A 12771-nucleotide genomic window follows, 5' to 3' on the forward strand; every position below is an offset into this window, starting at 1 on the left:
CACCAAAGGATATAGCACTGCCACAGCCTCACAACTGAACATACCAATGCTGCAATGACTCAAAAAAACTCACAAGGAAGCCTTCACAAACCCTGAACAGAAATTAACGGAATACTGCGAGTGCATGGTCGAAAAAGGTTGAATTTTTGAGCAAATAACTGGCCTAACAGCTTGATAATATTGTCTAAAGAAGGAATCAGAGCATGGCAGAAGAAAAAAAAAGGGAAAAAAGTTTCACTCACGCACTGGCACATGTGGTTGAAGAAAATGTCTTTGATTGTGTGAATTGGCAAAAAAGGATTCATGCACCCGACCCCACTAGCATGAATTATAGCTTGTTGTTGCTGTTGCTTTAAAGATTCATTTTATTATTAATAAAAATAAAATAAAATCTGCTTCTCTCCTTTTCGTTCATTGCTCCTTTTCTTGGAGGGTGTGGAATAATATGTTTGGCTTATTGGAGAGAGTTGGGTGTGTTTGGAGTTTGTGGCGGATTTGTTGGCTATTTCATTTTCAGGTTTGGGAAGGGGTGAAGATAGATTGGCGTTGTGGAGGTGTATGATTTTGCCATTTTGTGGGTATTTGGCTGGAGCGGAGTGCTCGTATTTTTACGGGGAAGAGGATGTCTTTGATTATGCTTTGGGATTGGATTTAGTATCTGGCCTCCTCATGGGATTTTGTAGCAGGATGTTTCGAAGAGTTTTCTTTAATTGATTTACAGTGTGATTCAGTGTGATTCGGTGGCTGTGCTGTTTTGACTTTGAGTTCATTTATTTTTTTTTTGGTTTTTGTTCTTGTATCTTTTAAGGAGATTTTCTTATGCTCCTACTTTCTCTTCTTCTGAATAAAACTCTTTGTTTTCGACCAAAAAAATTTTATGTTGCCTTCAACTTTACTATGGATCTCTTTTCATTTTCAAATGTGCTCCACCAAATAGGAATCTTATCCCACATCTTGCAGGAGCTCTTCCTGGAACAAACCTTCCACCAACAGTGAAGAGGACCCCGCACTGTTTAGCATTACGCAACCTAAGGCTGCACAATGGGAATAGTCATTTCTTGCCTATTCTATATTATGGATTCATAAAATTTTTTGTTTTTTCATTTGCTTTATGATGATTATACTTTTCTCGTAAGCTATATATTTTGAACATCCTATTCCTAGGAGTAGCCATTCTGTGAACCAAACATGACCTAAATCTGTTTTCTTGGTTATTTTGGTGGTAGCTCTCAGATTTGGGGCTGTTACATATTTTTTATCTGGGTACTGTTTGCACTGAGTTGGATTTGATCGGGTGGCTCAACATGTGAAGATCTGTGTATTCTGGTGTGTTTTTTCCTGCTGATTTGTATTATGTTGTGAGCAAGTAAGCCTCAACATAATCAGAGTCTAATTTTTGGAAGAATAATTTTCCTTTTTAAGTACTGAGACAAGAACTTCAGTGAGTATTATATTACTTCATTGGGATTGTGAGGGGTTCAACTAGTGCCTTACCTTGATGAATGACTTGATAATTATACAAATGCTGTGCGACAAGTTTGATTGCCAAGCTCTTTTTGGGCTAAATTGGTGTTCAGAAATTATTTGGAGGAATATCTTAGCTGGTGATGGAGATAGTGACATCAGCTGGCAATCGGAATAGTGTCATTTGCTTTGTGGAATTGCTGTCAGGCGAAAATTTTCAAGCCTCTAAGTAGAGAGAATTTCACGTTGGTGTCATAAGCTAATCAAAACAGTTGCCTAGTTCTATGTCTTTAGTGCTGCTCAAGGACATTCTAAGGTTCTTCTAGTTGTAGCTGAGGGACCATGGAAAAAATGTGCACAACACTCAACTCTGGTGATTATGTTAATAAAGGTTGTTTGTTGGGGATTTGCATGGGAGACTTCTTGGGCTGAGCAGGCAGTATACTCATTTGTGGAGGTACATCATTCTAGCGACTGCAAGTGATCCCCTATCTCAGCGGGTCATTTCCTCGAACGGTGACTTGATTGCCTTGTAAAAAGAAGAGTTTAACATATTTTATTAAAGAAGCATCAGAAGATATGGTATCACTGTAGTTTGTGGCACTTGCCCATCTTTACTATATGCTTATAGCCTATAGGTGATATAATTTGATTGGAGCTTCTATTATCATGTTTGATATGTCCATATTTTTTTCTACATAGCATGGGGTTATTCTTGTATCTTCAGTTGCACTTGATGGAGTTGGGCTCCTGTGACTGTAATGAAGAGTTGATCCCGTGTCATATTTTAATTGATTACTTGTTTAACTTTTTAATTTCCCACATAACTTCTTGCCTTGAACATTCAACTTCTTGTGCATTTCAAGTCCTCAAAACAAGGATGAGGACTTGTACTTGAATAATGGTTTGGGGCTGGTTCTCTGGCTATTTTCTTCCACAGCTTATATGAAGGAATTCTTGTTCAATTAAAGCATGAACAGAGAACAATCAAAATAGGAACAAACCAACAAGCCTGAGTAGGCTGCTTGGAGACTAGGTCTTCTGGCTTTCCTAGCAATTAGGTGATCATTAGCTTTCCATTACTCAGCAATTTGAAATGAAGTTCAATATAAATTGTTGGCTTCATTTGTTCAAAGATTAGTTTCTAACAAGAAGAAAAGACTGCAACAAAAACTTTCATTCCCTTAGTGGGGTAAGATGCTGTCACGGTCTTGGGCCCAACTTTGGTGAGGTATTGTTTGCTTTGACCCATTGGCCTCGCAGTTTTGTCCTATAAAAGGCACCACACATAATTGGAGCCCTGAACCATCCTTATAAACCCAAGATTTTTCTAATACACATCCGATATGGGACTGTGACATTCTCTCCCCACCAATCTTTGATGCCTGTCAAGTAGGTCCCACATGATGATACCCCTAGGATGACTCTGATAGCTCACGGTCTCAAGCCTGAACCATCCTTATAAGCTCAAGATTTTCCTAGTACACATCTGATTTTGACTCTGATAAATGCCATGTTGGGATTAGTAGAAAGAGATGAAACATACCCACACACACCCTTTATTTTCAAATTCCCTTTTTGGGTGCTCTTATAGAACTTTGAAACACAATGTTGTAGATCATGATAATTTCTCAGTTTTAAAATATTGATGCTGAAATGATTTTCCCATGTAGACTGGGGCAATGAAACTGACTTAATGTAATTTCTACATGAGGCAATGAAACGTAATGAAACTGATTTAATGTAATTTCTACATGAGGCAATGAAACTGACTTAATGTAACTTCTTTTTATTTTAACTTTTTGTGTGTGTTCAGATTTCACAGGCTGTTGAAACTATGTCAAGTGCAACTCATGAACATCCACTGGCATTGCTTGCTGAAGAGACAAAAAAATTTTTAAATAAAGATACAACCATGTTCATGCCAATTTTATCTCAGAGGCATCCACGAGCTACTATTGTTTCTGCATCTCTTCTTCACAAGCTTTATGGGCACAAGTTGGTAAGCCAGCATTGACTTGGTTGGTATATCATCTGTACACTACACATTCACCATTTTCTGTTCCTGATAATGTTTGAAATGCTCTGTGAACAAACGTGAGTTTGATGAAATATCCTGCTTTCAGAAACCTTTTCTCAATGGTGCTGAACATATGACAGAGGACGTTGTGTCTGTATTCCCAGCAGCTGATAGCCTTGAGCAGTATATAATGACAGTTATTTCATCTGCCTGTGAAGAGGGAACTGCAGAAACCTACTATAGGAAGCTGTCTCTGTATCAGGTATTTTTTTTCTTTCTATATTTTATTTTTAAGCAAAAGTAAACAACTGTGGATTTGCTAATAAATTCTAAGAGTCCAATGTGCAGTGTGGGGTTCTAGAAATGGTGCATTATGTTAAAATATATAGAAATCTTGAAAGATATAACTCATATAGGGCTATACTTAGGCAGTCTTCTCAGAAGTGATAAATTGCTTAGTTGCATATTTTTTTTAAATAAATTTTATTTATAGCATTTTTGTAAATTTCAATGTTTTCTTGCTTGAGTGAAGTTGTTGTTTGGTTTGTAGGAGAAATCAAAGATGTTATACATAGAGTTAAAGCAGGGAGGGTAAAATGAAGTGCTTTGGGTGTGTTGTGTGACCATAGAATAACCTTAGAAATTGTTAATGGTTATTTAGTCATTTAGCATTATAATTATGTGTTAAAGTTATGTTAGTAAGTGTGAGCTAGTAAGGGTATTATGATCATTGGTATTGTACTTGACATATATTATAAATAGAGGGAGAGACCTATCATTGAGGTTAGGTCTTCCTTTATACCCAATTATTCAACATGGTATTAGAGCATGATTCTGAGACCTAAACCCTAATTGTTACAGCCACCATAAAAATCAAATTCTAAAACCCTAAATCCGCTGCATGTCTACCATTGTAGAAGAATTTCCAGCAACACTAGCCCTGGAAAACAGCCAGCAGCTGGCAGAAGTCAGACCAGTTGCTGGAAATTTTCTGGGCAACACTGCCAGTTCAGGAACACAAAATCTACTATAGATTTTGCAAAAACAACACCAGTCACCCACAGAAAGTGCTGATCTGCCCCCCACTGGAATCCCATCTCTAGACAGTGCCCCACGTGCCCTCATGCACCGGTCAAAGGGTACCACAACCCCATGCGCTGGCACGTGAAGCCACTTTTGGGCATTTTTTTTGGCCTGAGTTCATCCAGCAATGCTCAATTCCCTATAAAAACATATTAATGAAATTTTTCGTGATGCTTTTTGCCCAAATATATCACCTTTTTAGTTGCTCATGTGTGGCACCCGCGCAATGGTTGTTTGATGCTCCCTGAAGCTGTTTGTCAATGGTTATTGAGTTTATTGGGTCTGAAACAGTGGAGTTTTCTATGTTTTTGATTCAGTGTCCTAATTCCTTCCATATACCATAATATCAAGCTGTTGAGCATGTGTTTTGCTCAAAGATCCAATTTTTTTGAACCATGCACTCGTGGTAATCTGTTAGTTGTTTGGTATTAGTAAAGGCCATTGGTGAGTCTCTTGGAGCGGTAGCAGTGTTCATAAGCTGTTTTTGTGAGGCTATGGTAGAGCTATATAAGCTTGTTGGTGATTTTTCCGTGGTGGTTTTAGTGGTTCACCTTGTTTGTGGTTGCTCTAATTGTTCCAGTGCTGTGTGTTGGTTTCTTGTGGCTGTGTCTGAGTTTCTTGGTGCTGTGGCAGCCTTGTACTGATTTATTTGTGACTCTTTCATGGTGGGTCACCTTGTTCGTGGTTGTTTCGATTGTTCCAGAAATTAATCTTGTTATCATTGGTCTAAGTTTATGGGTGTTGGGATGTAGTCTGCAAATCCTAGAAATATGGTTCCCTCGTTAGTCACTTGTTTCAGTGAGCTGCATATTGTGACTATATTAAAGGAGAAGTATTCAAGGTTTCTACAGTATCAATCATCTCAACAAACATCTTATCACATTGCATCTTTTGCCTTGAAAGGTGATGATCCTCAATTTGTATGCCATCTGGTATCTTTACTAATAGTCCTTGGGTTATCGATTCTGTTGTCACTGACCATGGAATAGGTGCAATCAACTTCTTTTTTACCTTCCTGTATCCTAATAATCTATCTCAAGCTATCCTTGCTAATGATTCCACTATTGCTGTTAAGGGGATAGGAATAGTAGATCCTACTCATCTCTCTTTCTTTTGTTTTATACATTCTCAAGTCCCCTTTCAATCTCATTTCAGTTAGTAAGCTTACAAAGTAACTAAATTGTTTTGTCACTTTCTTTCCTGATTTTGTGGTTATTCAAGATTTGAAGACGAGGAAGAAAATTGGAACAAGACGTGAGGCTCTTAGGCTTTGCTAGTTTGAGTCGCTTTCTTCTCCAATTGCCTGCACAGCCGCTGCTGCACCACATCAAGTTCTTTATCGCATTGGTTATTCATCCTTGGACAAGTTGAAGCAACTAGTTCCTACATTGAGTTCTGTGTTTAATCTTGAGTGTGAGTCTTGTCAATTGGCAAAACATCATCGTGTTCCCTTTGCTTCCTAGGTTGACAAACGGGTGGTTACTCCTTTTATGCTAGTCCATTTCGATGTTTGGGGTCCTAGTTGTGTCACATTAAAGTTGTGGTTTTGATACTGTCGACACCGAAATCTGGTTTGAGGGTGTTGAAAAATGGGAAGTTGCATGGCAATTTCCCCAAACAAGAAAGTCAAGAAGGGATGGATAAGACTGAGAAAATACCAAGATAGAAAATATGGAGTCACCTCCGTGATTATTTTTTTTTATTTTGTTTAGGGAAAACAACCTAACAGGTTTACGACATAGAGAACAAGGGTTTGGGAGTACATTTGTGTGTAGAGAAGGTGGTAGAACAACTACTTTAAGGGAAGATTAATCAACCAACACTCTATCAACACCTATTTTAAGAACGGTTACCGCTGTGTGTGTGTCCTAACTAGGAATAAAGAAAGGAAAAGAAGGAGGGTTTCCCTTTTGGATCATTTAGTGAAACATTGCTGTCCAAGAGCCCAAGCAACAGAGTTGAAAGCCCTGACATGCTTTTGTTTGAAAAGAGGGATTGACCTTAGGTAACTCTAAATTTTGAAACCATAAAGTAAAATGAGGAAATGATGGAAAAAGTTTTGATTGATTGCCATGAACAAATTCAAATATGACCCTATCCTTTGGAAGTTAGGATTAGGGGGAAGTTAACATTAAAATATCTTAACTCATTCGGGGGTTTGATGAAATGCTGGGATCATTGATTGAGTATTGGATTAATGAAGATTGTGGTTCTTGCTCCTTGATGGAAATTTGATATTTTAATATTGATGGGATTGAAAATCTCTGGATTGACATCAAGGTTTGATAGAGATGAAGATGTATCCTTGAATGAAATCAAGCATTGAATGGGGAAGGGTTTGGAAATTCTCCTGATTGACAATCAAGGTTTTACGAGGGTTGAAGTCAATCAAGTATTAATAGATTTGAAAAGTCTCTTAATTGGCAATTAGGGTTTAATGGGGTCTTGAAGTCAATCCATAGATGAGAGATTCAGAAATCTCTATTAATATATTTGAAATGTTTCTTATTTGGCAATTAGGGTTTAATGGGGTCTTGAAGTCAATCCTTAGATGAGAGATTTTGAAATCTTCTAATTGTCAATTTAGGTTTGAATGATGATTTGAGTCCACCCTTAAATGAGAGATTTGGAAAATGTTCTGATTGTCATTCAGGGTTTGAATGATTGAAGTCAACCGCTTTAATGAGAGATTTGAAAATATCTTGATCGTCAATTGGGGTTTGAATGATTGAAGTCAACCCTTTAATAAGAGATTTGAAAATCTCCTAATTCTCAATCAGGGTTTTAATGATGATTGGAGTCAACTCTTAAATGAGATATTTGAAAATCTATTGATTGTCAAGGGTTTGCATGATTGAAGCCAACCCTTTAATGAGAGATTTGAAAATCTCTTGATCGTCAATCAGAGTTTGAGTGATGTTTGGAGTCAACTCTTAAATGAGACATTGAAAATCTCATGATTGTCAATGAGGGTTTGTTTGGCGTCAACCCTTAATGAGAGATTTGAAAATCTCTTGATTGTCAATCATGGTTTAAATGATTGATTAGAGTCAACCCTTTAATGAAAGATTTTGAAAAAATCCCTTGATTTTCAATCGGGGTTTGAAGATAAGGATTGGACTTCTTTGATTGAAAAATCAATCATTATGAAGAAAGATTGTTTGACTTTCAAAAAACGGAAGTCTTTCTTTGAGGATGGATATTTGACAAAACATGGGAGATTTTTGATAATGTTACTTAATTCATCATTCACCATTGAAAGAGTAACAAGAATGGAGGCTTTTGGAAGGGGAGGAATTTGGCGATGAAGAAATTCCAAAATTTCCCTTAATGTCCCAATCTTGTGGTACAAACACTTACTCTCTTTCATCCATAAGGGCTTAAAGGAGAGTGCTAGTTCTTGCCTAGTAGGGGTGGCAAAACGGGTTAGTGGGTCAGGTTCAGGCGAGTCATAAACGGGTTAGGATTAAACGGGTTCGGGTTTGGGTTGACCTGTTTATTAATGGGTGACTACTATGTAAACCCAAACCCGCCCGTTTAATAAACGGGTCACCTGTTTAAAAAATATAATTTATTTATTTTAATTTTTTTTCAACATTTCATATAAAATGACATTTAAAAAAAAAAAAACTCCTTTCATATTATTTATTAATATCTAAATAAAAAAAAATATAAAATGTAAAAGGCTCCTCCTTCCCCTCGTCCTCCAGCCACCAATCCTTCCCATTCGCAACCTCCTCTTCTGATGCTGCTATGAGCCTGGCCCTAATCTCTTCCATGATGGATAGAAGTTCTGGGAATCCCTGCACTTGCTAAAAATACAGATGTGAACAAACAAAACATAGATCTGCCACTGAGTTGCATCGTCCTCGCGATCTTGAATCCCTTGCTTGTTCGCAGTGACTAGACTGCGCCAAGTCTCCTCCTGCTCGCACCACGGTGGTGCTCCACCTGTTCGCAATGACTAGGCTGCCGAGTCTCCTTCTCCTTGCGCCGCGGTGCTCTGCTATATCTGATGGTGTGTGTGCTCTGCCCCCCCTCTCTCTCTCTCTCTCGTGCCTGTTGGCAGTGACCAACAAATAGGCCTAAGTGTCGCGTGTGAGGCCGTGAAAGCGTGGCTGCGTGAGGCCACTAGCTAGGGTCTTGAGGCTGCGAGGCTAAGGGAGTGAGGGAGAATTAGGGTCCAGTGAGGCTGAGGCCTGAGGGAGTGAGAGAGAATCAGGGAGGCTGAGGGAGTGAGGTATATATAATAAGTTAAACGGGTTGACCCATTTATAAATGGGTCAGCTTGTATCAAACCCAAACCCGATTTAAATGGGCGGGTCACGAGTCACTCGTCGGATTTCGACCTGTTTCGCCACCCCCTACTGCCTAGGGATGAGAAGGAGAAGGGGTACCATATGGTGGAACTCCTTTTTTCATCCCATCATAAGCGAGGCTGAACACAGAAAGAGAAACAAGGAGACACCTCAAAGTACTTACCCTAATCTTGTTGATGGTGCAAATTACGAATGCATAGGTGAGGTGACCATTATGACCCCGGGATACAATTAAGATAATTGATATGTAAGACAAGTAAATACATGATTATATTCATTTCAAAATCATCCTCTTCAAACAATGTCCGTAGTGTCATAGGAATGATTACTATTGCATGATATTAAAACACAAACAATGCATAGATACCAAACATCCTTAGAATGAAAATCCACACAGATCCCACTATTTTAACCAACTAGGAGAAGGGGCCTTCCTTATCAAATCATCATTTTTCTCCTTCCACCTTTTCTTTCATAACCAATGCCAATCAAATAGAACACAAAGATTATTTTACTAAGATTTTACAGAAAATATTCCATTCCATGACAGAACACCAACCCATTAAAGAGTTACAGAGTCTCTTAGGCATTACATCAAACACTTACATATCACAAGAAACAAGAACACCAACTAGCATTGTCATCATATGAGTTGTACATTATCAAACATTATCAAAACACCCCAAAAGGGTCACTCAGGTTTTCCACTAAATTCTAATTCAAATGAACTTGAAACTAGCTTCTATTTTCTTGTACTGAGCTACCTAGTTGTCGTTGGGGAAGAACCCCATGATCCTCTAGGCTGAGTTTTGGTAAGTGTACATGAAGCCACCTATGAGCCAAATCAAACCCACAATTGTGTTATTTTCTGTGTAATTTCCTTGGTCTTCATTATCCTAGCACGTAGTCAACGTGCACCACAACATCAACAAACGAAAAAAAAAAAAAGCAACCGAATACACACAAATCTCATTTGATCATAATATAATAGTTCCAAAAGACATGACATCCACAAAGCTAACTTCTGTGTATTTTCAATTGAGAAATGCACCAAAACAGAGGAATTAGGGCAAATGATCTAAAACCCTAAATTTATTTCTCCTTAACACAGAAAACCCATGACAACAATTGTTGAAAAAACATCAAAGTGGGTACAGAATTAGTGTTCTTGTTTTGTTCTTTCTAGACATATTTGAATTGAAGAATAAGGACAAAGATCCTAAGACTGAAGGAAACCAATTCAAAGACATTAGATTCACAACTCTATTACCTGAATAAGGAACACAAATTAAGGTTTTGGACAACTCTAGTCTTCCAATCATCGGGGATCTCAGGGGCGCACTTGTTCTTGTCGCTGATAGAGAAGGGGCATTCTTGGGAGTTTCCGGAGTTGGAGTTGAGAGTGCTGGGGAATTCGGATTTGAAATTAGACTGACGTCGAGCGCGAGTAGGAAATAAAATCACCCAAAGATTCGTGTCCATGTCCTTCTTCACTTCAGGGCTCTGACCTCCACCACCGCCTCCTATTGTCGCCCTCTACTTCTCTCTCTCTCTCTGTCTCTCACTCTCTCCTTTTATTTCTTAAGTGAACACCCTTTTTTTCATGATTGTGTTCTTTTTTTTTTTTTCGTGTCGCTCATGTGTCTCTCCTTTCCTCTCTCTAGTTAGCCGTACCCCCCTCCTTTCCTTGTTCTTACCTTCTTATTTGCTTCTACCCTCTATTCTTTCTCTAGGTTTCTTCCCTCCTCTCACTAATCTCACTCCCCTTTTCTTCTCTCTCTCCCTCTTCTTTTTATTATCTTGTTTCCCTTCCTTTCTCGCATTGTCCTCCTTCTTTCCTCCTTCCTCCCTTGGCTTCCACTCCTATTTATAGGCAAGAGAAAGCTAGGGCTCCTTTTCAAAGTAAAAAATCCCCAGAGTGTCCCTAGAGGGCAAGGAAAATTGCTTCTCTACCCCTTAGAGTGTTTAGGAGCACTCCAAAGGCCATATAGGCTCAAAATGGGTCCGTCTATCGTAAATGAAGGCCCAAATCACCAAATTGAGGCCTTAAATGGACTGCCTAAAGCCTCCAAAAATGTGTTAAACCTCTTGTATTTAATGAAAGGGGGTTCTAAGTTGTTTAATATCCTTTGTGCCTTTTGTTCTCAAATAAAGACTCAATTTGATATGCCAGTCAAGATACTTTGTAGTGATAATACTAAGGAGTACTTCAATACCCAATTCATTACCTATATGACTAATTCTGGTATGATCCATCAGTCCTTTTGTGCCCACACTCCATAAAAAATGGAGTTGCAGACTAGAAAAATAGCCATTTCTTGAAGTTACCCCTACCCCGTTGTATCAAATGAATGCCCCCAAAGTTTTTTGGAATGTTGTTGTGCTCACAACTTGCTTCCTCCTTAATAAAATGCATCCTCTAACCTTGGTGGTAAAATCCCATATTCAATTATCTTCCCTAAGGCTCCTTTGTTCTCCTTTCCTCCTCGTTTATTTGGCTGTGTCCTATATCGATTAGGCAATTCTGGGAACGGATAAGTTGGATCCTAGTGCCATCAAATGTATTTTTCTAGGCTATTCTTGTACTCAAAAGGGATATCAATGTTATAGCCCTACTTTGCATTCATTCTTTGTCTTTGCTGATGTCACCTTTTATGGGCCTACACCATAGTACTCTGATTCCTTGAATTTGTTGATCTTGACGAGTCCCTTCTTTTGTCTTGCCCTCCAGATCCCGACCTATTATCTGTGCCCAATCCTCCTACACCTTCATCCAGTTTGAGCCCTTCTCGTCGTTTGGATCATCTGAATTTGCAAGTATACACATGAGTACACGACAACTCAAGGGAGGAGAGCCTCCTCCAACCTCTACTATTGCGCGTCTCGTCCCTTGTCAAATGATCTTATTTCTCATGATGTCGATCATCCTATAGCTATTCAGAAAGGTAAATGTACTTGTACCAAACATCTAACCTCTAATTTTGTTTGTTATGATCTCTTGTGAGCCTTGTATTACTGTTTCGTTAGTACTTTGTCTTCTGTTGCTCTTTCAAAATCTATTTTTGAAACCCTATCCTATTATGGGTGGAGGATTGCAATGGTTGAAGAGATGCATGTGCTACATGATAATGATACTTGGGATTTGGTACCTCTTCCTCGTAATAAGTCTGTGGTTGGTTGTCTTTGGGTGTATAAAGTGAAAGTCAATTTTGATGGTTCTGTGGCTCGTTTGAAGGCTAGCCTTGTTGCTAAGGGATATACTTAGGTGTACGGTTTGGATTATTCATACACATTCTCTTTTGTCAGTAAACTTGCCTCAGTACTTTGTTAATCTCTTTAGCCACTACTTGTCATTGGGCTCTACATCAGTTCGATGTGAAGAATGCTTTCCTACGTGGTGATCTTCATAAGGAGGTCTATATGGAGCAGCCACTCGTGTTGTTGCTCAGGAGGAGTTAGGCTTAGCATGTTGACTTAAGAAATCGTTTTATGGATTAAAAAAATCTCCCAGAGCATGATTTGGCCAATTTAGTGTACTAGTACTTGTTTGGCCTCTGACATGTGTAGTAGATCACTTTTTATTTTATCTCATACTCCGTCCAGTAGGATTTTGCTTATTGTGTATGTTGATGACATTGTGATAACTGGTGACGATGATCGAGGCATCCAACACCTAAAGCTTCCCTACAAAGTAAGTTTCAAACCAAGGACTTGGGACCATAGAAGTACTTCTTGGGTATAGAAGTATCAAGATCTCATACGGGAACCATCTTGTCTCAAAGGAAGTATGTTCTTGATCTTTTAGATGAGACGGGGCTATTGGGATTCAAACCTGTTAATACACCCATGGATCCCAATAGTAAGTTAGTACTAGATATGGGTGAT

General features: G+C 38.7%; 1 protein-coding gene across 1 annotated transcript in view; it reads left to right on the forward strand.

Annotated features, from left to right (window-relative positions):
* Positions 1-12771, forward strand: part of LOC131164685 (protein unc-13 homolog) — a 115782-nt gene that overhangs the window by 50003 nt on the left and 53008 nt on the right. Inside the window, exons 15-16 of the mRNA XM_058122070.1 lie at positions 3281-3466; positions 3591-3746. Coding sequence (XP_057978053.1) covers positions 3281-3466; positions 3591-3746 — 342 coding nt within the window. The remainder of the gene's footprint in view (positions 1-3280; positions 3467-3590; positions 3747-12771) is intronic.

This window comes from Malania oleifera, chromosome 9, assembly GCF_029873635.1.
Source record: "Malania oleifera isolate guangnan ecotype guangnan chromosome 9, ASM2987363v1, whole genome shotgun sequence".
In the NCBI taxonomy this organism is placed as follows: Eukaryota; Viridiplantae; Streptophyta; class Magnoliopsida; order Santalales; family Ximeniaceae; genus Malania; species Malania oleifera.